At 37.8% G+C, this 24,399-nt stretch overlaps 2 protein-coding genes and 1 non-coding gene across 4 annotated transcripts in view; 1 reads left to right on the top strand and 2 right to left on the bottom strand.

Annotated features, from left to right (window-relative positions):
- Positions 1–350: 350 nt before the first annotated feature.
- Positions 351–19,845, bottom strand: FCF1 (FCF1 rRNA-processing protein). 2 transcript variants are annotated; one of them, XM_036844745.1, is made up of 8 exons: positions 19,711–19,845; positions 19,012–19,079; positions 17,737–17,808; positions 16,983–17,131; positions 4,759–4,831; positions 2,816–2,903; positions 1,491–1,599; positions 351–623 (listed from the first exon to the last, which is right to left on the bottom strand). In XM_036844745.1, the coding sequence occupies exons 1-8, from the start codon at positions 19,711–19,713 to the stop codon at positions 568–570; spliced, it is 618 nt and encodes a 205-aa protein (XP_036700640.1). In that variant the 5' UTR covers positions 19,714–19,845; the 3' UTR covers positions 351–567. The 2 variants fall into 2 exon arrangements, with proteins under 2 accessions (XP_036700640.1, XP_036700641.1); XM_036844746.1 differs by having other exon boundaries at positions 1,491–1,585.
- On the bottom strand, positions 10,040–10,112 carry TRNAD-AUC. Its single transcript has one exon. It is a non-coding gene; the product is annotated as a tRNA-Asp (tRNA).
- A 73-nt stretch (positions 19,846–19,918) lies between the features above and the next one.
- Positions 19,919–24,399, top strand: part of AREL1 (apoptosis resistant E3 ubiquitin protein ligase 1) — a 42,708-nt gene continuing 38,227 nt past the window's right edge. The window contains exon 1 of the mRNA XM_036844747.1: positions 19,919–20,050. The gene's annotated coding sequence lies outside the window, so the exon portion shown is untranslated. The remainder of the gene's footprint in view (positions 20,051–24,399) is intronic.

Raw genomic sequence — 24,399 nt, 5'->3', positions numbered from 1 at the left:
GCATGTCATATAAAGCCCCCTCCCTCCCACCTCCTACCTCTGGAGTCTCAGATGTGGGTACAGACACCTTCCCTTTCTAGTTCTTTTTAAAGAATAACTCAAACATAACTGCTTCTGGTCTTTCTCCCCTCCCCAGCCCAACCAAGTAGAAAGAAATCATTCTTTCCATCTGTATGTCTACTCTCTCATACTTTTATCTTAGCATCATTATTTTACCATATTTATTCATCTACATGTTTCTCTTTTCCATCATAAATGAGTATCTTGAGGATAAGACCATATCTTATTAAATACCTAGTATCACCTTAATAAATATTTGTTGAGTAAATCAATATAAAATGACCATCAAATTATGTGAGCAATTATCTGATTTATAAAAAGATGCAACAAATTTTAAAATGACACAAAATATAATTTTCAAAACAACATTAAAAAGTGAGTGTATTTAACCATACTCAGCTCATTACAGAGCAAATGGGTGAGTGGAATAATAATTCATGCTATAGCATGTTTAATGAACTGGCAAAAGAGAAAGTTGGTTGAAGGAAGGCAGAGGAAATTTGTCTTTTAAGAATTAGAACCGAGGGGCTCCATAATCATCTGGCATCCGCTCAATGTTGTACCTGATCAGAACAAAAAATTAACACTGGTAAGAAACGTGGGTCCGGAATCCACCTTAAAAATCCATCCTTTACTGATTACATCACTCTCACCTCCTGTTGTGAATCCTTTTTGTCAGTGGGAACTAAATTTTAAAGGCCTATCATAATGAATGATTTACAGCAAAATGCTGACTATATTATATTTATTCTTCAAAGTGAGAAAGTTAAGTTGGGGAGCCAGGCACTGAGTCCAGGTAAGTCCAAGGCCCTCACCCATATTCTTCCCATTCTGTTGTGTTTGTCCCAGGATAAAAGCTGGCCAATAATATCTGAGGACTGACATAGGAATATCCAAGAAGGATAAAAAGCAGCTTTTGTTTGTTTGTTTGTTTTAGCTTAAAACAGTGGTCATTTATTATTTAGTACAATTGTGAGGGCTGATTAGGCGGTTTTGTTGTTGGCCTCCCTGGACTCACTCACAGACCTGCCAACAGCTGGGGGCCCAGCTGGCACTGGGTGTCCACAGCTTTTGTTTTTTAAATAAATTTTTAGTTTCCCAGATGAGGTGCTAATCACATGCACTAGGTTTCAAAAAAATATTTCTAGCCAAAAAGATTAGCTTGATTTAAATTACTGCTTTGTATTTAAGGCCACACATCTCCCTATTTCTTCTAGTGATCTTACTGTAACAGTGTGAATGTCTGCCTCATTCCTAAATCCTAGCTCTATCTTTTGCCTTTGCTCTTGTTACTTTGCCTCATTTCTTCAAATAGAACTATGTAAACATTTGATACATCAATCTCTTTCAAATCCTTCTATAACTTGACCTCATTTTTAATTGATAGCAATTACATACTTTTAATCACTTCCCTAAGAGAAAGTTCTCACCTATGGTTAGAAATGTACATGATGGGAACTCCAGGGATCTTCCGGATTCTTCGCTTAAGGTCCCGGTCAACTGTGGCCACAATGTAACACTTGTGCTGGAAGAGACCCACTGGGTGTTCACATAGAGCTCATTCAGTGATACTGGATACAACCACCGGCTAGTCTGAAGAACTATTCATTTTCACAGTAAATAGGAAAGGAAAGGCTAAACCAATTTGTTGAGTAGCTACTATGATCTAGGAGCTCAAATTTATAAGCTGCCTGGGCTGAATGTAGCTCTAAGAATCTTGAGGGGGAGAAGATAGAAAAACTATTTAAAAGCTGCAAATTGTTTTTTGTCTTATAAGTGGAAAGGATTTTCATATCTGGGACAGACAATTCCTTGGTTTTGGGAAAACGCCCTTAGAGACTCTACACAAAGGCAGAGTAAGTGCCTTAGATCCGAGGGCACAACTTTTGCCGTCTGTGGCATCTCTGGGGCTGACCTACTCTGAGGCCTCCTAGCAGTGGAGGTAGGCTGCCTCCTTGGCCCTAAAGCCAGAATAGGAGGATCTCCAGGACAAGTCTGAGTCAAACAGCTCTGAAAGCACTAACATTTAGCTACCAGTTTGGAACTAATTTGTATTGTACTTTACTTCCATCCTACCCAAATCTCTCACTGAGTTTTATAAAGAGTTGCAGATTGGTGTCAGCCATGCTGTGGGAAGTTAAGGGAAATGCCAGCCCCACCCATGGGATGAAGTGGCTAAAGGGATGGCAGTGTGGTCAGAAGATGAAGATGATTTTCCTCAGCAGAGAGAGGCTCTTTAAGGGCAATCAGTAGCAGAAGTTCTTGTAGTGTTTGACAAGGAAGCCAGAACACAAGAATCAAAAACCTACTTATTCTAGGGTATGTGTGAAACAGCATCCTGGGAGACTTAGATGTAACAAAATTCCTACACAGGGAGTAAATGGAACCTTACTTTAGATTCACAGGGAGGTGGAATCTGATATATTATTATGTCTATACTCACTCACTTAAACCATCTTATAGAGAAGATCTGTGGAATAAAAGAATCAGTAAATGCTCCAAATTACACACCCAATAAATGCAAGTGCTAAGATTTGAAATCCTCCCTAAGCCAGTGATCTTTCCATTATGGTTATAGTATATACTTCCAATCCATTTTCTCAAGTAAATTAGGACACCTACACTTCCCATGAAGGGATTCTATATAATATTTTTTATCATTTATATTCCTAGATACTTTACATGAACATTCAGGAAATAACAGTTTATCTTTTTTTTTTAATAGCACAAAGTACGTATTAAAAAATGATGATACCTGAGTTACTCTTTGCACTAAGCAGTCATCTGCATAGGTTCCTTTGTGTGTGCATGGTAATCGTTCAAATCTTGGATCCTTGGCAATCCTATATGGTTATAAAAGTGGATTAATGAAAACAGTCAAGCAATTGAATAACTTTATGACTCTCAATCAGTGAAATAAGAGTAATGTGATCTGTCTTGAGATTTTAAGACACCCCTCTCCTCCTGAAGCTTATCTTCTAATTGAAAGACAATTTAGAGAGAAGGGAATTAAAGCTTACTGACCGACAGCTGCTGTGCCTTACATCATGTACATGTCACAAAACTGAATTATTATATTTCCATTTTACAGATAAAGAAGCAGATTCAGAGAGCTTGATTAATTTGTTCAAAGCTACACAGCTGGGAAAAGTCAGGATTCAAAACCAAATCAATTTTAACCTAACCATTTTACTTTTAGAAAGTTATCTTACACACATGTACAAGAATATAGGCACAAGGATGTCACTACTACACAGTTTATAAGAGTGGAAAACTGGAGATAATCTGATTATCCATCAGCAAGGTAAAAGTTAAATACATTTTGGTACCCCTATCCTATTTTAAAAAAATGAGGTAGAGTTGTATGTACCAATGTGGAAGGACATATAATAAATTGTTAAATAAACAAAGCAGACCATATATATATGTGTGTGTATATACACACACACACACATACACACACACATATGTAACATAAAAAGAAATCATATTCATTAATGTCTTCACTGGTCTCAACAGAAAGGTCTTTAGTACTGGGAATGTGATAAGCTTATGATTTTCCAAAACTCTGGTTTTTCACTTGAAAGCTCAATTTTTATCATTGGTAACTAACAGAGTAAGTTGTTTTCCTTGAAGTGACAGGTTCATTGCATTAATCTTTGAGAAAATACCTGCTAAATACCAAAGTCTGAAAAATCAGTGTTTGCCAGTTGTTCTTCACATAAAAATGATATTTCATGAAAAAGAAGCTGGTTCAGCTCACAACTCAAGCACACAAATGCTTTTCATAGAGACAACGTTCATCCTTTGGTATGTTTTTCTTCTTCTTCCAGTTTTATTGAGATACAATTGACATACAGTACTGTGTAAGTTTAAGGTATACAGCATAATGATTTAACTTACATACATCATGAAATGATTACCACAGAAAGGTTACTGAGCATCCATCAGTAGAAATGCTTTATGTGTACTTCACATGTCACCACACAGAATACTGATGTGTACTGCAGGGTTGAGATTTAACAAAGTTAATGAATTTTATTGCTCTATTAAGCATATTCTTAAGTGACTGGAATTTTTTTTCAACTGCCAGTGCGTGGTAGTGAAGAATACAAAACCTACTAGCATTAGTTGGGCCCACTGCCTTGATTTGTACTAAGGCACTGACTGGCATTTTTTGCATTCAGTGCAAATGTCAGCACAGTGACAAAGACAACATCTTGGTATTATTATGAAAACAGTTTTGCAAACTCCCTGCAATGGTCTCTAGGACTCCTGGGGTGGGGGAGGGTTCCATGAACCACACTTTGGGAACCACTGCTGTAAACTCAAGGGCACTTTCTAGAATAAACTCAAAACTTCTTTAGGTAAACTCAAAGTGCTTTACGTGTGAGATTCTGAAAAAGATAACTAGATAACAAACTAACAGAAAAACACTTTCTAATTGAAAATCTAGAGGAACTTAAATGGAGGCCCATGAGACCAATATGACTAAGTAACTTAGTTCAAGAAGCTTCAGCTTGAAAACCTCTAACCTTCCAATGTTTGCTTTCTTAATTATAAATAGTTAACTAGTTCTGTATGATTTTTATTTAAACTAACCAGACAAGAAATCTTTGGATAGCAAACAGTTGAAGGAGGGTCAAAACAATCTTCATTACACCAATCTAGAACAAATCTGGACCAGGTCCTTCCTACCTTAGAGCCACTCGATACTTCTGCCCCAATTTCTCAATTTCAGCCATTACGCAGTCAGTTATACAAGGGATACCTGTTAGGAAAAAAAAATTAGTAACAGAACTTGTAAAGGAACTGATTTAACTCTCTCTGAATTATATCCTGTCGAGAGTACGTACATATGTATGTATGTATGTATGTATGTATGTATATGTATTTACTGTCTGCCGTGCCACACAGTTTGAGGGATCTTAGTTCCCTGACCAGGGATCAAATCGAGGCCCCCAACAGTGGAAGCGCAGAGTCCTAACCATTGGACCACCAGGGAATTCCCCTGTTAAGAATCTTTGAAATGACAGCAAAATAAGCACAGTACAGTGAACAATAAGAACTAGAGAAGAATAAAATCCCTATCTATAAAGAAACTAGGGAACTGGTCCAACCTCACATCACAGATTCCATAAAGTATCTGTCATAAACATAACTGGGGAAAAAAATTGAGCTAGATTCCTGTCATTGTTTACATATTAAAATAAATTCTAGATGGAAAAAAATTGAAATGTGAATCAAAATATTTAAATGTGAACCAAAAGAAACCATGAAATTAACCAGAGAATATAAATTTGATCACATAAAAATATAAAACTTCTGTTTGACAACTATCAAACAAAAAGTCATACTAAAATAAAATAAAAATAAACTGGGAAAAATATTTCTACACATTTGTCAAAGGGTAAATTTTCTTAATATACAAAGAGCTTTATAATAATAGCTTGGAAGCACTGAAATTGAAGCTGTGATTAAAAATCTTCCAACAAATAAAGGCCCAGGACCAGATGGCTTCACAGGCGAATTCTATCAAACATTTACAAAAGAGCTAACACATATCCTTCTCAAACTCTTCCAAAATATAGCAGATGGAGGAACACTCCCAAACTCATTCTACGAGGCCACCATCACCCTGACACCAAAACCAGACAAAGATGTCACAAAAAAAGAAAACTACAGGCAAGTATCACTGATGAACATAGATGCAAAAATCCTCAACAAGATACTAGCAAACAGATTCCAACAGCACATTAAAAGGATCATACACTATGATCAAGTGGGGTTTATCCCAGGAATGCAAGGACTCTTCAATATATGTAAATCAATCAATGTGATATATCATATTAACAAACTGAAGAATAAAAACCATATGATAAGCTCATTAGAGGCAGAAAAAGCTTTCAAAAAATTCAACACCCATTTATGATAAAAACTCTCCAGGAAGTAGGCATAGAGAGAACCTACCTCAACATAATAAAGGCCATATCATGACAAACCCACAGCCAACATCGTTCTCAATGGTGAAAACTGAAACCATTTCCTCTAAGATCAGGAACAAGACAAGGTTGCCCACTCTCACCACTATTATTCAACATAGTTTTGGAAGTTTTAGCCACAGCAATCGGAGAAGAAAAAGAAATAAAAGGAATCCAAATTGTAAAAGAAGAAGTAAAACTGTCATTGTTTACAGATGACATGACACTATACATAGAGAATCCTAAAGATGCTACCAGAAAACTACTAGAGCTAATCGATGAATTTGGTGAAGTAGCAGGATACAAAATTAATGCACAGAAATCTCTTGCATTCCTATACACTAATGATGAAAAATCTGAAACAGAAATTAAGGGAAACACTCCCATTTACCATTGCAACAAAAAGAATAAAATACCTAGGAATAAACCTAAGGAGACAAAAGACCTGTATGCAGAAAACTATAAGACACTGATGAAAGAAATTAAAGACAACACAAACAGATGGAGAGATACACCATGTTCTTGGATTGGAAGAATCAACATTGTGAAAATGACGCTACTACCCAAAGTAATCTACAGATTCAATGCAATCCCTATCAAACTACCAATGGCATTTTTCACAGAAATAGAACAAAAAATTTCACAGTTTGTATGGAAACACAAAAGACCCTGAATAGCCAAAGCAATCTTGAGAAAGAAAAATGGAGTTGGAGGAATCAGGCTCCCTGACTTCAGGCTATACTACAAAGCTACAGTAATCAAGACAGTACGGTACCGGCACAAAAACAGAAATATAGATCAATGGAACAGGATAGAGAGCCCAGAGATAAACCCACGCACATATGGTCATCTTATCTTTGATAAAAGAGGCAAGAATATACAGTGGAGAAAAGACAGCCTCTTCAATAAGTGGTGCTGGGAAAACTGGACAGCTACATGTAAAAGAATGAAATTAGAACACTCCCTAACACCATACACAAAAATAAACTCCAGATGGATTAAAGACCTAAATGTAAGATCAGACACTATAAAACTCTTAGAGGAAAACATAGGAAGCACACTTTGACATAAATCACAGCAAGATCCTTTTTGACCCACCTCCTAGAGAAATGGAAATAAAAGCAAAAATAAACAAATGGGACCTAAAGAAACTTAAAAGCTTTTGCACAGCAAAGGAAAGCATAAACAAGATGAAAAGACAACCCTCAGAATGGGAGAAAATATTTGCAAATGAAACAACTGACAAAGGATTAATCTCCAAAATATACAAGCAGCTCATGCAGCTCAATATCAAAAAAACAAACAACCCAATCCAAAAATGGGCAGAAGACCTAAATAGACATTTCTCCAAAGAAGATATAGATTGCCAACAAACACGTGAAAGGATGCTCAACATCACTAATCACTAGAGAAATGCAAATCAAAACTATAATGCGGTATCACCTCACACCAGTCAGAATGGCCGTCATCAAAAAATCTAGAAACAATAAATGCTGGAGAGGGTGTGGAGAAAAGGGAACCCTCTTGCACTGTTGGTGGGAACGTAAATTGATACAGCCACTATGGAGAAAAGTGTGGAGTTTCCTTAAAAAACTAAAAATAGAACTACCATATGACCCAGCAATCCCACTACTGGGCATATACCCTGAAAAAACTATAATTCAAAAAGAGTCATGTACCACAGTGTTCATTGAAGCACTATTTACAATAGCCAGGACATGGAAGCAACCTAAGTATCCATCAACAGATGAATGGATAAAGAAGATGTGGCACATATATACAATGGAATATTACTCAGCCATAAGAAGAAATGAAATTGAGTTATTCGTAGTGAGGTGGATGGACCTAGAGTCTGTCATACAGAGTGAAGTAAGTCAGAAAGAGGAAAACAAATACCGTATGCTAACTCATATATATGGAATCTAAAAAAAATAAAATAAAATGGTTCTGATGAACCTGGGGCAGGACAGGAATAAAGACGCAGATGTAGAGAACAGACTTGAGGACACGGGGAGGGGGAAGGGTAAGCTGGGACGAAGTGGGAGAGTAGCATGGACATCCATACACTACCAAATGTAAAACAGATAGCTAGTGGGAAGCAGCCGCATAGCACAGGGAGATCAGCTCGGTGCTTTGTGACCACCTAGAGGGGTGGGATAAGGAGGGTGGGAGGGAGATGTAAGAGGGAGGAGATATGGGGATGTATGTATATGTATAGCTGATTCACCTTGTTATACAGCAGAAACTATCACAACATTTTAAAGCAATTACATTCCAATAAAGATGATAAAAAAAATAATAGCTTGGAATTATGTGTTATTTGCCAGACACTGTGCTAAGCACAAGGATTATCTCATTTAATCTTAAGAACAATTCCTATCAGGTAGCATTGTTACTATTATTCCCATTTTATAGATGAGGAACCTGAAGTACAATGAAGTAACTAGACAGCAAAAGGTGAAGCCAAGGTTTGAACTGAGACTGTTAGGATTCAGAGTGGGTTCTTAACCACCAGGCTACATTTTAGTTCATAGAAGAAGACATACAAATGGTCAATCAACAGAAAAATGCTCAATTTCACTCCTAGTTAAAGAGATATAAATTGAGACAAGATTACACTTTCTACCTATTAGGATGGCAAAAATTAAACAGATGAAAACACCCAATATTTGAAGAAATAGGTATCCTCACATTGTAAGTAGGTGTATAAATTTGTATAACTATTTGAGGGCAATTCTGCAATACCTATTAAAATTAAAAAATATGTGCTCCCTTGATATTGCAATACGGCTTCTAGAAAATGTATTCAAAAGAAATATTTGAGAGACACATTCACAAAGATATTCACTACAGCTTTGTTTATAATAGGGTAAAAACTGGAAATAATCCAAATGTCTAGTCTTTAAAAACGACATATTTAGGGCTTCCCTGGTGGCGCAGTGGTTGAGAATCTGCCTGCTAATGCAGGGGACACGGGTTCGAGCCCTGGTCTGGGAAGATCCCACATGCCGCGGAGCGGCTGGGCCCGTGAGCCACAATTACTGAGTCTGCGCGTCTGGAGCCTGTGCTCCGCAACAAGAGAGGCCGCGATAGTGAGAGGCCCGCCAACCGCGATAAAGAGTGGCCCCCGCTTGCAACAACTGGAGAAAGCCCTCGCACAGAAACAAAGACCCAACACAGCCATAAATAAATAAATAAATAAATAAATAAAAATTTAAAACAAACAAACAAACAAAAAAACCCGACATATTTAAACAATAGAATACTTGTAGTGGGGTGGGGGAGGAATGGACTGGGAGTTTGGGGTTAGTAGATGCAAACTATTACATAGGGAATGGATAAACAAGGTCCTTCCCTGTAGAGCACAGGGAACTATATTCAATATCCCGGGATAAACCATAATGGAAAAGAATATAAAAAATAATGTATATATGTGTATAACTGAGTCACTTTGCTGTACAGCAGAAATCAACATGACACTGTAAATCAACTATACTTCAACAAAAAAAATAAAGAATACTATAACTTAAAAAAAGAATAAGGCCCATCTATATATATTGGCACAGAAAAATGTTCAAGATGTATTTGTTCAACGTAAAAAGCAAGGAGAAATAGATAACTAAGATGTGATCTATCCATACAATGCCATACAATGGAATATTATTTGGTAGCAAAAAGAAACGATATACTGATACATGCTTTAACATGAATGACCCTTGAGAACATTACACTAAAATGAAAGAGGACCAAAAATATGTGACCCCATTTTAACGAAATGTCCAAAATAGGTAAATCTAGATATAGAGAAAGCAAATTAATGGTTGCCTATGTGGGGCACGGTGGGGCGGGGGGTTGGGGGGAATAGGAAGGGTTGGGGGATGATGGCTAAGGAGCTCAGTTTCTTTTCACGTAATGAAAATGTTCTAAAATTGACTATGAATACACTAAAAGCCACTGAATCATATATTTTATTTATTTATTTTTTTGTGGGATTTTAGTTCCCCGACCAGGGATTGAACCTGGGCCCTCGGCAGTGATAGCGCAAAGTCCTAACCATTGGACCACCAGGGAATTCCCTGACTCATATATCTTTACCCCACAGAAACTGTATATGAATTTTTAAAAGCTGCCCCTTTCTGAGGAAAGGCATTATAGGGAACTTTCATTTTCTTTATGCTAGATTTTCTTTTTACAAATACATTAACACTCTTGAAAGCAAACAAAGTTAAGAAATCTTAAACTAAAATACAGTGCCCAGAAGAAAAAGCAGTTGTAAAATGGAGGAAAGAAGAAGTCAGGAAGAGCAGACAGTCATGGAATCAGAGGGCAATACACGCCTTAAAAGGATCAATTTCAGAGCCATGTAGCACTGAAGCAAGGGCCTGCATTGGGAGCAGGGAAGCGGGCTCAGGAAGATCACTACAAAGAACACAGGAAGATCACTACAAAGAGGACTCATGGGCAGAAAAGAAAGCTCATGGGTAGCTAACCATCCTCCTTTGTTGGAATATCAAATGCAAGGGATCAGGAGCTATGAAAAGGTCAAAGGGGCATCTCCAAGGCAAGAGGAAGATAAAGGCCTTCTTTTATGAATAAAGGCAAGTGAAGAACGATTAAATAAGCAGAGCTTAAAACAGTTAAGGAATCTCCTAGGTAACTGAATTTGTACTGTAGTAGAATGTTTCTTCAGACTTTGCTTTGAGGTATTATGTTACACAGAAAGTGGTAATTTCCTTAATCAGCTTGTTTTTGGAAAAGGCACCATGAGAACATTCAGCTGTATGCATTATAGCTATACTCTATGGTATCCATATCTGCAGAAAAACCTAACTACAGGACTAAAGCTATCCTAAACAATCATCTTTTTTTCTTTTTTTTTCTGGCCACACTACGCGCTTGTGGGATCTTGGTTCCCTGACCAGGGACTGAACCCGTGCCCTCAGCAGTAGAGTGAAAGTGCCGAGTCCTAACCATTGGACTGCCACGGAATTCCCCTAAACAATAACCATTTAGATAATAGTGGCAGAGCTATAGCGTCAGGGAAGCAATTCACCTCCAAGGGGCCATGCTTGAATCCTCCATCTATTTCATTTATAAATAGGTCACAGCATTCCTGGAGAAGCAGGAACGCCATGGGAATACAAGAAGTCTACCAAGATTAGTGTCTTCCCTCATACAGGCCACCCTAGTCCACTTTTACAGGCATGGTAGTGCTCCAACTACAGACTACTCTTTATTATTTCTAGGAGACTTTTTAAAAAATTAAAGTATTACATGTACATAGCTTAAAAAAAATACGAAAAGGACTATATGAAAAAATAACCATCCCCTGATCTTTTCCCACCCCACCAATTCTGATCCTTAGAGATGACTATTTTAATTCATTGGCTGTTTTTCTCACTTGGTGGTTACCTTTATAACTTGATTAATAATAAACTTATGCAGTTACTTTTTTTTTTAGGAAGATAATCAAAGATATTTATTGCAACATTGGTTATGTTAATGTATATTTTTTAGATTTTTTTCATCTTAGTGCATCCAAGTTTTGAAATGCTTGAAGCTGTACAAAGGTCTTCGTAGCATGTATTAACATGCAAAGGTGTTCATGATACATTACTCAGTGAAAAAAAAACAGGTGGCCAAAAAGCATGCATAGTATAATTCCAATTATGTTTAAAAGTAAATCTACATTTTTATTAATTGTAAAAGGTTGGAAGGTAATACCCAAACTATTAACAGTGATTATTTCTGGGAAGTAAAATTACGGCCTGATGGGGGGAGAACTTTTGCCTATTCTTTTTACGTTCTGTATTGCTTAATTTTTTGTTTTTCTGTTTTTTAAATATGTATGTATGTATGTATGTATGTATGTATTTATTTATTTATTTATCTAGTTGCACTGTCTTAGCTGCAACAGGCGGGCTCCTTAGTTGCAGCTCGCTGGCTCCTTAGTTGTGTCATGTGGGCTTCTTAGTTGCTGCAGGCAGGCTCCTTAGTTGCGGCACGTGGGATCCTTAGTTGTAGCATGCAAACTCTTAGTTGCAGCACGCATGTGGGATCTAGTTCCCTGACCAGGGATCAAACCCAGGCCCCTGCATTGTGAGCATGGGGTCTTAACCACTGTGCCACCAGGGAAGTCCCTGTATTGTTTAGTTTTAATGTACATATTACTATTATAATTTACATAATTTAAACACATGTTAAATCATTTTTGACTCACCACTTTCTGTAAAACAAAGTCTAAACTCCTTAGCTTTTTACTTAAAGCACTCAACAATTTGTCTCCAAACCACTTTTGCCAATCTTTAAGAAATGTTTGAGGATAGAATTGAGTTTCACCTTCACTCTCCTACTTATACTCACTTAAGCCCAACTATTCTCACCAAATTTGCTCTCCTGTTTTCAACCTTTGGGACTGTCCTTTCCTTTGCTTGGAATGCTCTCCCTCCTTCTCTCTATTCACTAAAATCCAACCAAGCTATGAAGCTCAGATCAAGTAGCACTCACCCTCTCTTGAATTCCTATATTATATAATATAATATCTGATACTCAAGAAGTGATCATTATCAAATGAAGAGATGAATCTTCAAGTTTCTGTTTAGTTTTCTCATTTGTAAAATGGGGACATACTACTCATCATATTAGGTTATTGTGAGGATTATGATAATTATGAAAAGCACTTAACACAACACCAGAACATAGTAATTCATAGTTCAAAACAGCTGGCATTATGATTATCTTTTTTTCATCTATTGACATCTCCTCTCTCCATCTATATGGTCAAATCCTGGATGACAGAAACAGCACACCATATATTCTAGCATCCTTCTTTAAACTCTGTGTAGTAGAGCCACTTCATATTTATTGTTAATGGTGACAATGAAGATTATGAAAGAAATATACCACTAACTTTCAAAGAAATAACAAATCACTTAGTTTGGAAAATACTATGACTTCATGGTACCAAGAATAACATATTAACATGGAATTATAATAGTAAAACATTACTGAGATGAAATATACAAATAAAACAATATGTTCTTTCTTCAGTGAAATCACAGAAAATAGGATAGGTCATTCCTAGAATTCTATTTTGAAAAACGTAGCCAATACTTACAAGATGCCAGACAATAGTAGGGAATTATTTACGGAAAACACCAGACGAATTTGGTTTAATATCTTGTTGGCAGATAACACATCATGCTTCTACAGAAGCTCCATGTGTTCTAGAATTTTGATGTAATAGGATTTTACATACTGTCATAAAACTAGAATGCTCTACTGCAAAGACATAGCAGGAGTGACCAAGTCTTGTTATGTTTAGTTCCTCACATTGTTCCCGTTCCAAAATCACTGCTACATTACAGCCTTCAAATTTCAGTCAATTTACTGGCAGCTTGATTGGATCAGTTTCTGTTCCCACTTAATCCCACCTGACTGATATGATCTGGGTGGCATGGCACAGTGCCATTGAAACAACTGGAGTCACCTGACACAGTACATTACCCTAGAACAATAAAGTCAGATTGTTATTTTATCTTTGGAGGCCTAAAAATTATTTTTCTGAGCATGGCTTCTTGTTTGGTTTGTGTGTCTGCTCAGTACTTTATAGTTAAACCGACTTTGTCCCTCATCAGTGTGTAACTCTGTGTCCAGTAATTCAAGAAGTCAAAGTGTGAATCATTTAAATAAGATACATAGATGCCTTAAATATTTTATTTAAACTTAAAACTTGGGGGGAGGGATAAATTGGGAGATTGGGATTGACAAAGACACTCTACTGTACATAAAATAGATAACTAATAAGGACCTACTGTGTAGCACAGGGAACTCAATACTCCATAATGGCCTATATGGGAAAAGAATCTAAATAAGAGTGGATATATGTACATGTATAACTGATTCACTCTGCTGTATACCTGAAACCAACACAACACTATAAATCAACCACACCCCAACAAAAGTTCTAAAAAAACCTTAAAACTTATATGTGTAACTAGTTCAGCATCTTTTTTTGAAGTATAATTGCTCTACAATGGTGTGCTAGTTTCTGATTTATAACAAAGTGAATCAGCTATACATATACACATATCCCCATATATCCTCCCTCTTGCGTCTCCCTCCCACCCTCCTTATCCCACCCCTCTAGGTGGACACAAAGCACCGAGCTGATTTCCCTGTGCTATACGGCTGCTTCCCACTAGCTATCTATTTTACATTTGGCAGTGTACATATGTCCATGCCACTCTCTCACTTCATCCCAGCTTACCCTTCCCCCTCCCCGTGTCCTCAAGTCCATTCTCTACATCTGCGTCTTTATTCCTGTCCTGCCCCTAGGTTCTTCAGACCATTTTATTTTTTTTAGATTCCATATATATGTGTTAGCCTATGGTATTTGTTTTTCTCTTTCTTATTTCACTCTGTATGACAGACTCTAGGTCCATCCACCTCACTACAAATAACTCAATTTCGTTTCTTTTTATGGCTGAGTAATATTCCATTGTATATATGTGCCACATCTTCTTTATCCATTCATCTATTGATGGACACTTAGGTTGCTTCCATGTCCTGGCTATTTTAAATAGAGCTGCAATGAACACTGTGGTACATGACTCTTTTTGAATTATGGTTTTCTCAGGGTACATGCACAGTAGTGGGATTGCTAGGTCATATGGTAGTTCTATTTTTAGTTTTATAAGGAACCTCCATACTGTTCTCCATAGTGGCTGTATCCATTTACATTCCCACCAACAGTGCAAGAGGGTTCCCTTTTCTCCACACCCTCTCCAGCATTTATTGTTTCTAGATTTTTTGATGATGGCCATTCTGACTGGTGTGAGGTGATAGCTCATTGCAGTTTTGATTTGCGTTTCTCTAGTGATTAGTGATGTTGAGCGTCCTTTCATGTGTTTGTTGGCAATCTGTATATCTTCTTTGGAGAAATGTCTATTTAGGTCTTCTGCCCATTTTTGGATTGGGTTGTTTGTTTTTTTGATATTGAGCTGCACGAGCTGCTTGTATATTTTGGAGATTAATCCTTTGTCGTTGCTTCATTTGCAAATATTTTCTCCCATTCTGAGGGTTGTCTTTTCGTCTTGTTTATGCTTTCCTTTGCTGTGCAAAAGCTTTTAAGTTTCATTAGGTCCCATTTGTTTATTTTTGTTTTTATTTCCATTTCTCTAGGAGGTGGGTCAAAAAGGATCTTGCTGTGATTTATGTCGTAGTGTGTTTTGCCTATGTTTTCCTCTAAGAGTTTTATAGTGTGCAGTTACTTTTTATATTTATTAATTCTAGGCATTTAAAGAATTTACGTCTCTTACTCATCACACATCCCTTATCCCATCTTCCCAATTTTATGTTTTAAATTTTTAAAATATTTAAATATTCATTTATTTATGGCTGCATTGGGTCTTTGTTGCTGCGCACGGGCTTTCTCTAGTCGTGGCAAGCAGGGGCTACTCTCTGTTGCGGTGCACGGGTTTCTCATTGTGGTGGCTTCTCTTGCTGTGGAGCGCTGGCTCTAGGCGCATAGGCTTCAGTATCTGTGGCACACCGGCTCAGTAGTTGTGGCTTGCGGGCTGTAGAGCGCAGGCTCAGTACTTGTGGCGCATGGGCTTAGTTGCTCTGTGGCATGTGGGATCCTTCCGGACAAGGGTTCAAACCCATGTCCCCTGCATTGGCAGGTGGATTCTCAGCCACTGCGCCACCAGGGAAGTCCCCCCCATCTTGCTAATTTTAATAAACCAATAAACAACATTCACATTACTGTCATTCTGTAAATGTTCATTACATAGTATCTTTTAAATATTAAAGATGGAGGTGCACATTTTTTCCTTTGATTCCAATCATTTATTCTTTACAGCCAAGTTAAAGTCTCCTTTTCATTTGTACCTTTAACTAGATGACTGGAAAATATATGAATATAAAGCCACCACAAACGCAACAGGTCTCACTATTAGGAAGTTATTTCCTTGTACTTGGCCTAAATTTTTTTTTCCTCCTCATGGTAGGAAGAGAAGATCATCTGAAGGAGGAGACACCCAGACACACAAGGGAAATCTATTAATGGTAAATTGCATACCTACGTGCAAATAAACTACCTCAGATCCTTTGTGGTACAAATAAACATCACACTGAATAAACTTAAGAATAGTTGACCATCATCATGGTCTGTGATTGTAAATGGCAAAATGTCTTATTTAGCTTTTCCACACTGGAGTGGAATGGAGGATGTTTCCTACTTAATGTAAATAAATAAATAAATAAATAAATAAGTAGTGAGAAGTGAAATAAATTTTCATTTATCCAGAATTTTAAAATCCAAAATCCTAAAACAGAAAATTCCCCACCTATTTTTTTTGTAAATTGATATCTATAATGATGGTCAAAGCATGCTAAGTGTTTTGTGAATTGTGAAAGTTTAATTATTCCCAGTCAAGTTTGCATTATATTTCTGTTTTTTATAAATGTCTTTTTTTTTTTTAACATTTTTTGGCATATTTCTTTTCAGTCCTTTTTTTAAAAAAAGATATTTATTTATTTATTTATTTGGCTGCATTGGGTCTTAGTTACAGCACATGGGGTCTTCGTTGTGGCCTGTGGGATCTTTAGTTGAGGCATGTGGTATCTTTTAGTTGCGGCATGTAGACTCTTTAGTTGCGGCACGCAGGCTCTTAGTTGCAGCGTGCAGGAACTAGTTTCCTGACCAGGGTTCGAACCTAGGCCCCCTGCATTGGGAGGGCGCAGAGTCTTAACCACTGGACCACCAGGGAAGTCCCTGCATTATATTTCAATTCACTGAAAATGGTCATTGCCATGGTAAGCAAATTAAATAGCCAGCAATTCAGTTAAACTAGAACCCCATTCCCCTCTTTTCATGTATTTGGATAAGTATGATTATTCTGTACAAATGTCACAGAAATGGAAAGGTCTGATACTCACACTTGGCATACAGACAGTCCATCATTGACTGCACCAAATCCAGTTTGGCTTTAATGGAAAAGTTGATAAAGTTGGTATCGACCAGGATGTGGTAAGGTGGGCCCAGCTGTGTGTTATATTGGAAGAATAAGCAGGAAGGGTGTTGAGGGCTGAAGGAAAAAGAAACAAAACACAAAGTAATGTCTACACTGATATTTGGTATTAACAAAAAAAAGAAGTCTCTGCTTGGAACAGTTTGTTCCTTTTTCCTTTCATTGGAAATAAATCCTAATAAATCCTGTGATGATATATCCATCACCAATCTAGAGCAAATAAGAAAAATAAGAAAAATGTGATGAGGTTTCATAACGTTAAGTGTATTTATTTAAAAGGAATGAACTTTATCCTGAAAATATGCCCTTACTACTTTTTGGTGACACATTCTCTTTTATGAAATGCTGGTATGTTAAAACAATGGCAATTATTTCTTTTGAAAGATTCTTGGCAAAGAAAAAAAAAATGATCCTAGATTTAATCCCCAGTATTTTAGGGAAAATTTTACTGCTCCATGAAGTCCAAAAACCTTCAAACCATTAGAAGTGGTATATACTCATCAATAACACTTTCATTTGCATAGCTTCATTTGTACAGTTGTGCCAGACCGACAAATGACTGAGCAAATCAGTTCAGGGAAAGCCTGAATTTCTATGAGGTCTACAGTTTTAGAATCTTTCTTCTAGTTTTAAAGGAAAACTTGAAATTTTTGATTACTCACACTTCTCTTTCCTTGAGTGCACTGGGATCTTTCTTTTCTTTCTTCTTCGGTTTTAATCTATCCTTTTCCTTACTAGGAAAAAAAGTAAATTCAATGTAGGGGAGAAGAAAAAACCATAGCAGTTATAACCTCATGAAAATTAAAAGTTTATTCTTCTTTTTTTTTTTTTGTCTACAAAGGAAATTCTACTTTGTGACTTCATTACATTAATATCAGCATACGCTTTCTGAGCACGAATAACTGTGTGGGAAGTAGCCTGGAATTAACACAATTAATCAGTAAAACATAATTAAAATTTAAAACTATTAGCTAATGATCCATAAAAATTGTTAATGGATAAATAAATGTTGGTTAGATTATTATTTCTTTCTTAGTCAGAAGCTCTCCTATCAAGGATCAAAATCCACTTCCAAGCAGTGGGTAAATAGGCTGACATTTATCTTCTAAAGACTGAGATGCTTCAACAGCAGGAGGAAAAGGGTTCCCCTACATGTCTCTTAAAAAGCGCTAAAATGTGACAATATATATACAAAATTTAACTTTAACTAGAAACAGAATATTATTAGTGGGGTAAATTTCCTTAAAATTACATAATAAATACATACTAAAGGCCAAGAATACAATTTAATAACAAATGAAGGCTCTAACGACCACTCACTCCTTGGTTCTGAGGCTCTGAAACACAATGAAGTCTAGTCCTTATTTAATAACTCAGTCCATTGTTCACTGAAGCAGGCAAGCTGTTTAGTTCCTCCTTATAATAGGGAATATCATTCTACTCTCTTCTTCCACAGTCATAAATTTTCTTATAAGATTTATAAAGTGGAGACATCTATCTATTTTCCCATTTTTTCTTTCAAAAATACTTGAGTTGTCAGGTGCTGGTACAGCCACGGTCTCTGACCTCACCGCCTTTCAAAAATTATAACAAACCTTTTTTCCTGGGGAATGTAGCAGTGTAATGGCAAGAACATAGAGATAATCCTACTTACCTCACAGAACTGTTAGGAGGCTTAAATGTGATATGGCAGATACAGTATATAAAAACGGTGGTACAAATTGAACACTTAGATGTTGAATTCATATCCCATTCACCAGTGTACTTGCTCATCAGCTAAGTGACTGTTATACTTTATTACCCTATACTATATAAATCCAAGACACAATAATATCAAAACTAAACACAAAACAACAACAAAAACTTTTACTACTTATCCCCTCGTGACTTCTACATCTCCGGGCAGTCTATGAACCCAGTTGATTCCAGACACTCACAGCCTCTGATCTCTGAGACTAAGCATTCGCTTCATGGTCGCATACTTCCGTGTTTTCTTTTGTTTCCCCTTAAAACAAAAATTTTACAGTTAAAAGAGTTGGAAAGACATTGCATCTTCTTAAGTTCCTTTTCTTTTGTCCACACCCCTCTTCCCTCAAATACCCAACTCTTCTTATTCTAGCTGCCTCAACCCAGCGCTCTCCCCACTCGCTAGAGCATAACAGGCACCACTCCAAGCAGTTTAAAAGCTAAGATCAGGGGCTTCCCTGGTGGCGCAGTGGTTAAGAATCCGCCTGCCAATGCAGGGGGCACGGGTTCGAGCCCTGGTCTGGGAAGATTCCACATGCCGCGGAGCAACTGGGCCCGTGAGCCACAACTACTGAGCCTGCGCGTCTGGAGCCTGTGCTCCACAACAAGAGAGGCCGTGATAGTGAGAGGCCCGCGCACCGCGATGAAGAGTGGCCCCCGCTTGCCTCAACTAGAGAAAGCCCTCGCACAGAAACGAAGACCCAACACAGCCAAAAATAAATAAATAAATAAATAATTATTTAAAAAAAATAAAAAATAAAAAATAAAAGCTAAGATCAGAATGAAAATAAGCAAGGGGAATGTTGTGGAAATTTGGCCAATGGCTACTCCCTCAATCTCTGTCCCAAACGTGGTCTGACAATGCCCCTTCTCGGACCCTCGTCTCTCACCATGTTCACGCCGCACTGCTGTTTCTTCCGGAATCACCAGCAGCGCGACACTTTTGCGTCAGCCGTATAGCGCTTCCGGCAAAGGATAGCCCGGAAGCGGAAGCCGTTTTGGGAAACGGAAAAGCCCCAAGCCGGTTCCCGTCCCAGGCCGGGTTTTGTACTGGGTTCTCTTGGGAGGGTCGAGGGACGGTTTTCTGCTGGTGCTGTAGTCGCCTCCCAAGGTAGCAGAGCTGGAATTTCGCCGTGCTGCATCCCCTGCTCGGGTAATGTTTCTCTCTCGCAGCTCTGCAGCACGGGGCAGAGCCCAGAGGACCTGCCTGCACTAGAGTTCCAGAGAGAGGTAGGACAAGGGTAGGGGGGACGAAATTCTGGGTTGCCCAGTAGCTCGGGGAAACACATTCTCCTCATCCTTCAGCGCTGGGGCATCAGGTCTTTATCATGCTACTCGGCGGCTCTGGTTCCTACTTGGTTCTCCCAGCCGGCATTGTGCCGGTGTAGCCAGGTGGACGATCCTCATGATTCTCCCCCGAGTGATTACCGTGTATTCATCTTGGTGAAGGGAGGGATGGAGCAGCGTTTGAGGGCCTTCTTTAGATTGTCTCTAGAAAATTGAGGCATAAGCTTGTATATGTTACTAGTTACCAAGCCAGGAAAATGTTGGGAAATAATTAACATGTATTGTGAAGGCTTGGTGTGTCATCTCTAATGGAAAAGGTAGAGTTTTTGAGAACAAAAAGGGAAAGATAGCTTCCATTTTTTGAGTACCTTTTAGGTACTCTGGTGGTTCTTAACCTTTCGGAGATCCATGGAATATTCTTTAACAAATGGGTACACATACAACATTTGTCATACAATTATGAGACTCGTGGACTCTGAAGCCCATCTGTGAACCCTCTAGGTATCTGCGCTTAAAGTTAAGAACCCCGATCTTACATATTGTATTTGGCACTTTAATTATATTACCTTCTTTGACCTTCACAATAACTTCAGTACCCTCTTTTTACACATGGGGAAGCTGAGGCTCAGACTTTGTTCAGGGATTTGTTTGGGTCTGTTTGATTCCAAAGTCTGTACTTATTGCACAAAGCTGTCCTAGTGTTTGAAATCCAAAAAGGTTATGAGGTTAAAAAAAAAAACTGACCATTGCAGCATAAGCCTTACTATGAAATATAGTGTATTAACATGAAATTTGGAGTCTGACTGATGGAATTAAAAATCCCTGTTCTGCCTCTTACTAGTTGTATGTAATTGGGTGATTTTATCTGTGCTTCAGATTCTTTACCTGTAAAATGAATAGTATCTGTCTTACAGGATGTAATCAAGACTAAATTAGTTGAAGTATGAAGTTCCTAGCACGACTAAACCCTATTAAAGTGTTTTCTGTTATTGTTGTGTGTCTTCTGTCAGAGTATGCCAATTGTGTATTTTAATATAGTTGCTCAATTTGGAACTTGAATGTGTTAATAACCTCAAAAACTTTATTACGTTTTCAGTTCTTGAAAAGCTCAGTTGCAGGATGATTTCTTGTGTTGATTTGAGTAGACAGTTTTCTTCCTACTTCTGCTTTCCCTTTTAGGCATGCATGCATTTAGATAGCTTTGTAGGGCACATATCTGACTTTGTAGGCTCTGAATTTTTGATATGGAAATAATTTTATTATGGAAGCATCTACAGATACTGTATGTGCCTCTTGCTTTACCCCATTTGTCGTTACTAGAAGTTCCTAATCTTTCGGGAACAGCCTTTCTGCCAAGCTGTCATGGTGATATGATAGCCACCACTTTTTCGATGCATTAGAACCTCTTGGTGATTAGGCAATAAGCTTCTTTTTTTTTTTTTTAGTTTATTTATTTTATTTATTTATTTTTGGCTGTGTTGGGTCTTCGTTGCTGGGCGCGGGCTTTCTCTAGTTGCGACGAGTGGGGGCTACTCTCCTTTGCGGTGAGCGGGGATCTCATTGCGGTGGCTTCTCTTGTTGCGGAACACGGACTCTAGGTGCACGGGCTTCAGTAGTTGTGGCACGTGGGCTCACTAGTTGTGGCGCACGGGCTTCGTTGCTCCGCGGCATGTAGGATCTTCCCGGACCAGGGCTTGAACCCGTGTCCCCTGCATTGGCAGGCGGATTCTTAACCACTGCGCCACCAAGGAAGCCCAATAAGCTTCTTAAGTAAACATGATTGGTGTGTTTATTTTGAACATTTGGAGACTGATTAGTGTTATATATAGGTTCAGAGGGAAAATTGCATATAATTAAATAGTCATTTGCATTTAAATTCAGGCATTGACAGAAAAACACTCTCTTGGTAATGTGTACCCTGAATTTTGGAATCCACGAACAATAATACATTTAAAAAAAAAAACAAGCAGTTTGTAATATCTATTCTGAGACTTTTCTGATTTCCTTGATTGTTAAAACTTGATAGGGAGCTAAATTAGTGTAGGAACACCATGGGGGATGAGACCATACTTAGAAAAATATGTTTTGTTGCATTGTAATTTTGTTGCAATCTGAGATTCTTATGGTCTAAGATTAAAGTACTCAGATATTCTATAGCATGTTTTGATGATGATCGGAGAGGGAGATGGTGTTGCTTTGTGTTGGGTGGGAGCAGAAAGTAATTGCTTTTGATTACATACTTGTGAGAAAAAGAAATAATTTTAGTCCTTCTCAGTAGTCAAGAGGTTGTTTTGTACTTTTCTGCAGTCTTAAAGAGAAAGAATTGTTCAAGGCAGTTGACCCACAGTTTGAACACATAATTGGGCTTGGACTTCATTCCATTCACTAATTGGTCTGACTAACTAATGTTAAGTTGTTAACAAATTTCTATATAAAATTTTGGATGATGAAAGATTCCAACATCTTGTATTTCAGTGTTAGAAAGTTAGAGGTAGATTCACTTTTGTGGCCATTAAGAGAAAAATAAATTCACAGATATTTTCTTCCTTTTCAAGTTACAGTTTTTACACTTATTTTTATGTCTCATGTGATACGAGTTTTTCTCCCAGCAAATGTTAGTTGCTGTTAGTTATTTTTCAGTTAGCTTGACTGCCTCTAAATATGGTAGCATGATATGTGTACAGCATTCCCTACTCCTAAGGTATCAATATTGAATTGGTTTGTAAGGATACCTCAGAAGTACATTACCGCTGCATGTTCATTCATTCAGAAGGCATTTATTGGGGGCCCATTCTGCTACAGGCAATGTGCTGGTTACTCTTAAAAAGTTCAGGCCTGTATTGGAGAAAGACTTGTGAACAGATAAATTATGGTAGATGGTTGAACAGGTATGCAAATTGAAATATTTTAGAGGAATTATTCTACTTGTTCATCTTTCTGGTAGTGGTTCAGGGCAGAGTAGTGTTGTGTAATATTTATTTAACACTGTAACATACCATATAACAGATAAAATTTTATGACCTTAATGGATTCTAGTAAATCAATTTACCTTTTAAATGACTTTAGTCATTAAATAGCTTAGGTGTACATTTTAGTTATCTTTCTTTGGTTTCTTTGCTTTTTGAAGGGTTTATGAATGTTTAGCCTTCACTAATATTCTTTTGTATAGTAGTTTCCAAAGTTTTGAGGTTGTTTAACCTTATTGCAGTGTGTGGGTATGTGTGAGCATGCCTGAGAATTGATATGGTGTTATGTCACCATGCCATTTTCCTGAAGGGACTCTTGAAGCCTGTACTACAAATTGTGGTTTAATAGAAAGAGGTGAGTATCGTTTAGATATTAGAAACCAAACAGTTATGGTAGCTATATGTCTTGTCATTTAGCCTGAATTGGAAACAGTACCATATGATTTTAATATGAATTTTTGTTACCTTGAATAGTTGAGGAATTGGTATCATGTTTTTCAGAGCTTTTAGCTGAAGCATTCATTTCAGTGCAGTTTGCCTGTTGGTGTTGAGATGCTAATTATCAACATCAGTTCATTGTATTTTTTAAAATTAATTAATTAATTACTTTATTTTTGGCTGCGTTGGGTCTTCGTTGCTGCGCTTGGACTTTCTCTAGTTGCCGTGAGCGGGGGCTGCTCTTCGTTGCAGTGCGCGGGCTTCTCATTGCGATGGCTTCTCTTGTTGCGAAGCATGGGCTCTAGGCACGCGGGCTTCAGTAGTTGTGGCACGTGGACTCAGTAGTTGTGGCTCACAGGCTCTAAAGCACAGGCTCAGTAGTTGTGTCACATGGGCTTAGTTGCTCCGTGGCATGTGGGATCTTCCCGCACCAGGGCTTGAACCTGTGTCCTCTGCATTGGCAGGCGGATTCTTAACCACTGTGCCACCAAGGAAGTCCTGTTCATTGTATTTTTTAAAATACTAACAATAAATTTTTAAAAATTATTTATTTGTCTGTTTGTTTACTTATTTATTTGGCTGTGCTGGGTCTTTAGTTGCGGCACACGGGATCTTTTGATTGCTGCAAACTCAGTTGTGGCATCTGGTTCCCACTAGTTGTGGGATCTAGTTCCCTGACCAGGGATCTAACCCGGGTCCCCACATTGGGAGCATGGAGTCTTAGCCACTAGACCACCAGGGAAGTCCCACAATAAATTTTATTAAAAGATTGAATGATTTACTAATGATTTTGAGATCCCTTCCTGCTTAGGTACTCTAAGATCTTATACAATATCCCTGTGTAGTTTCTACTTTCTCTTCCCAAGGCATATCCATCTGTTTTTATCC

This window comes from Balaenoptera musculus, chromosome 2, assembly GCF_009873245.2.
Source record: "Balaenoptera musculus isolate JJ_BM4_2016_0621 chromosome 2, mBalMus1.pri.v3, whole genome shotgun sequence".
In the NCBI taxonomy this organism is placed as follows: domain Eukaryota; kingdom Metazoa; phylum Chordata; class Mammalia; order Artiodactyla; family Balaenopteridae; genus Balaenoptera; species Balaenoptera musculus.
The sequence above is the reverse complement of the archived record's forward strand: the minus strand, read 5'-3'. Positions and strand labels throughout refer to the sequence as shown.

Bases quoted from the DNA above. Each gene is read 5' to 3' on its own strand.
- FCF1 (XM_036844745.1), bottom strand. The intron at 1,600-2,815 runs GTATCATCATTT...GTGAACACCCAG, and splicing joins TAGTGCAAAGAGTAACTCAG to TGGGTCTCTTCCAGCACAAG. The intron at 624-1,490 runs GTGAGAACTTTC...TGTTCTGATCAG, and splicing joins ATGTACATTTCTAACCATAG to GTACAACATTGAGCGGATGC.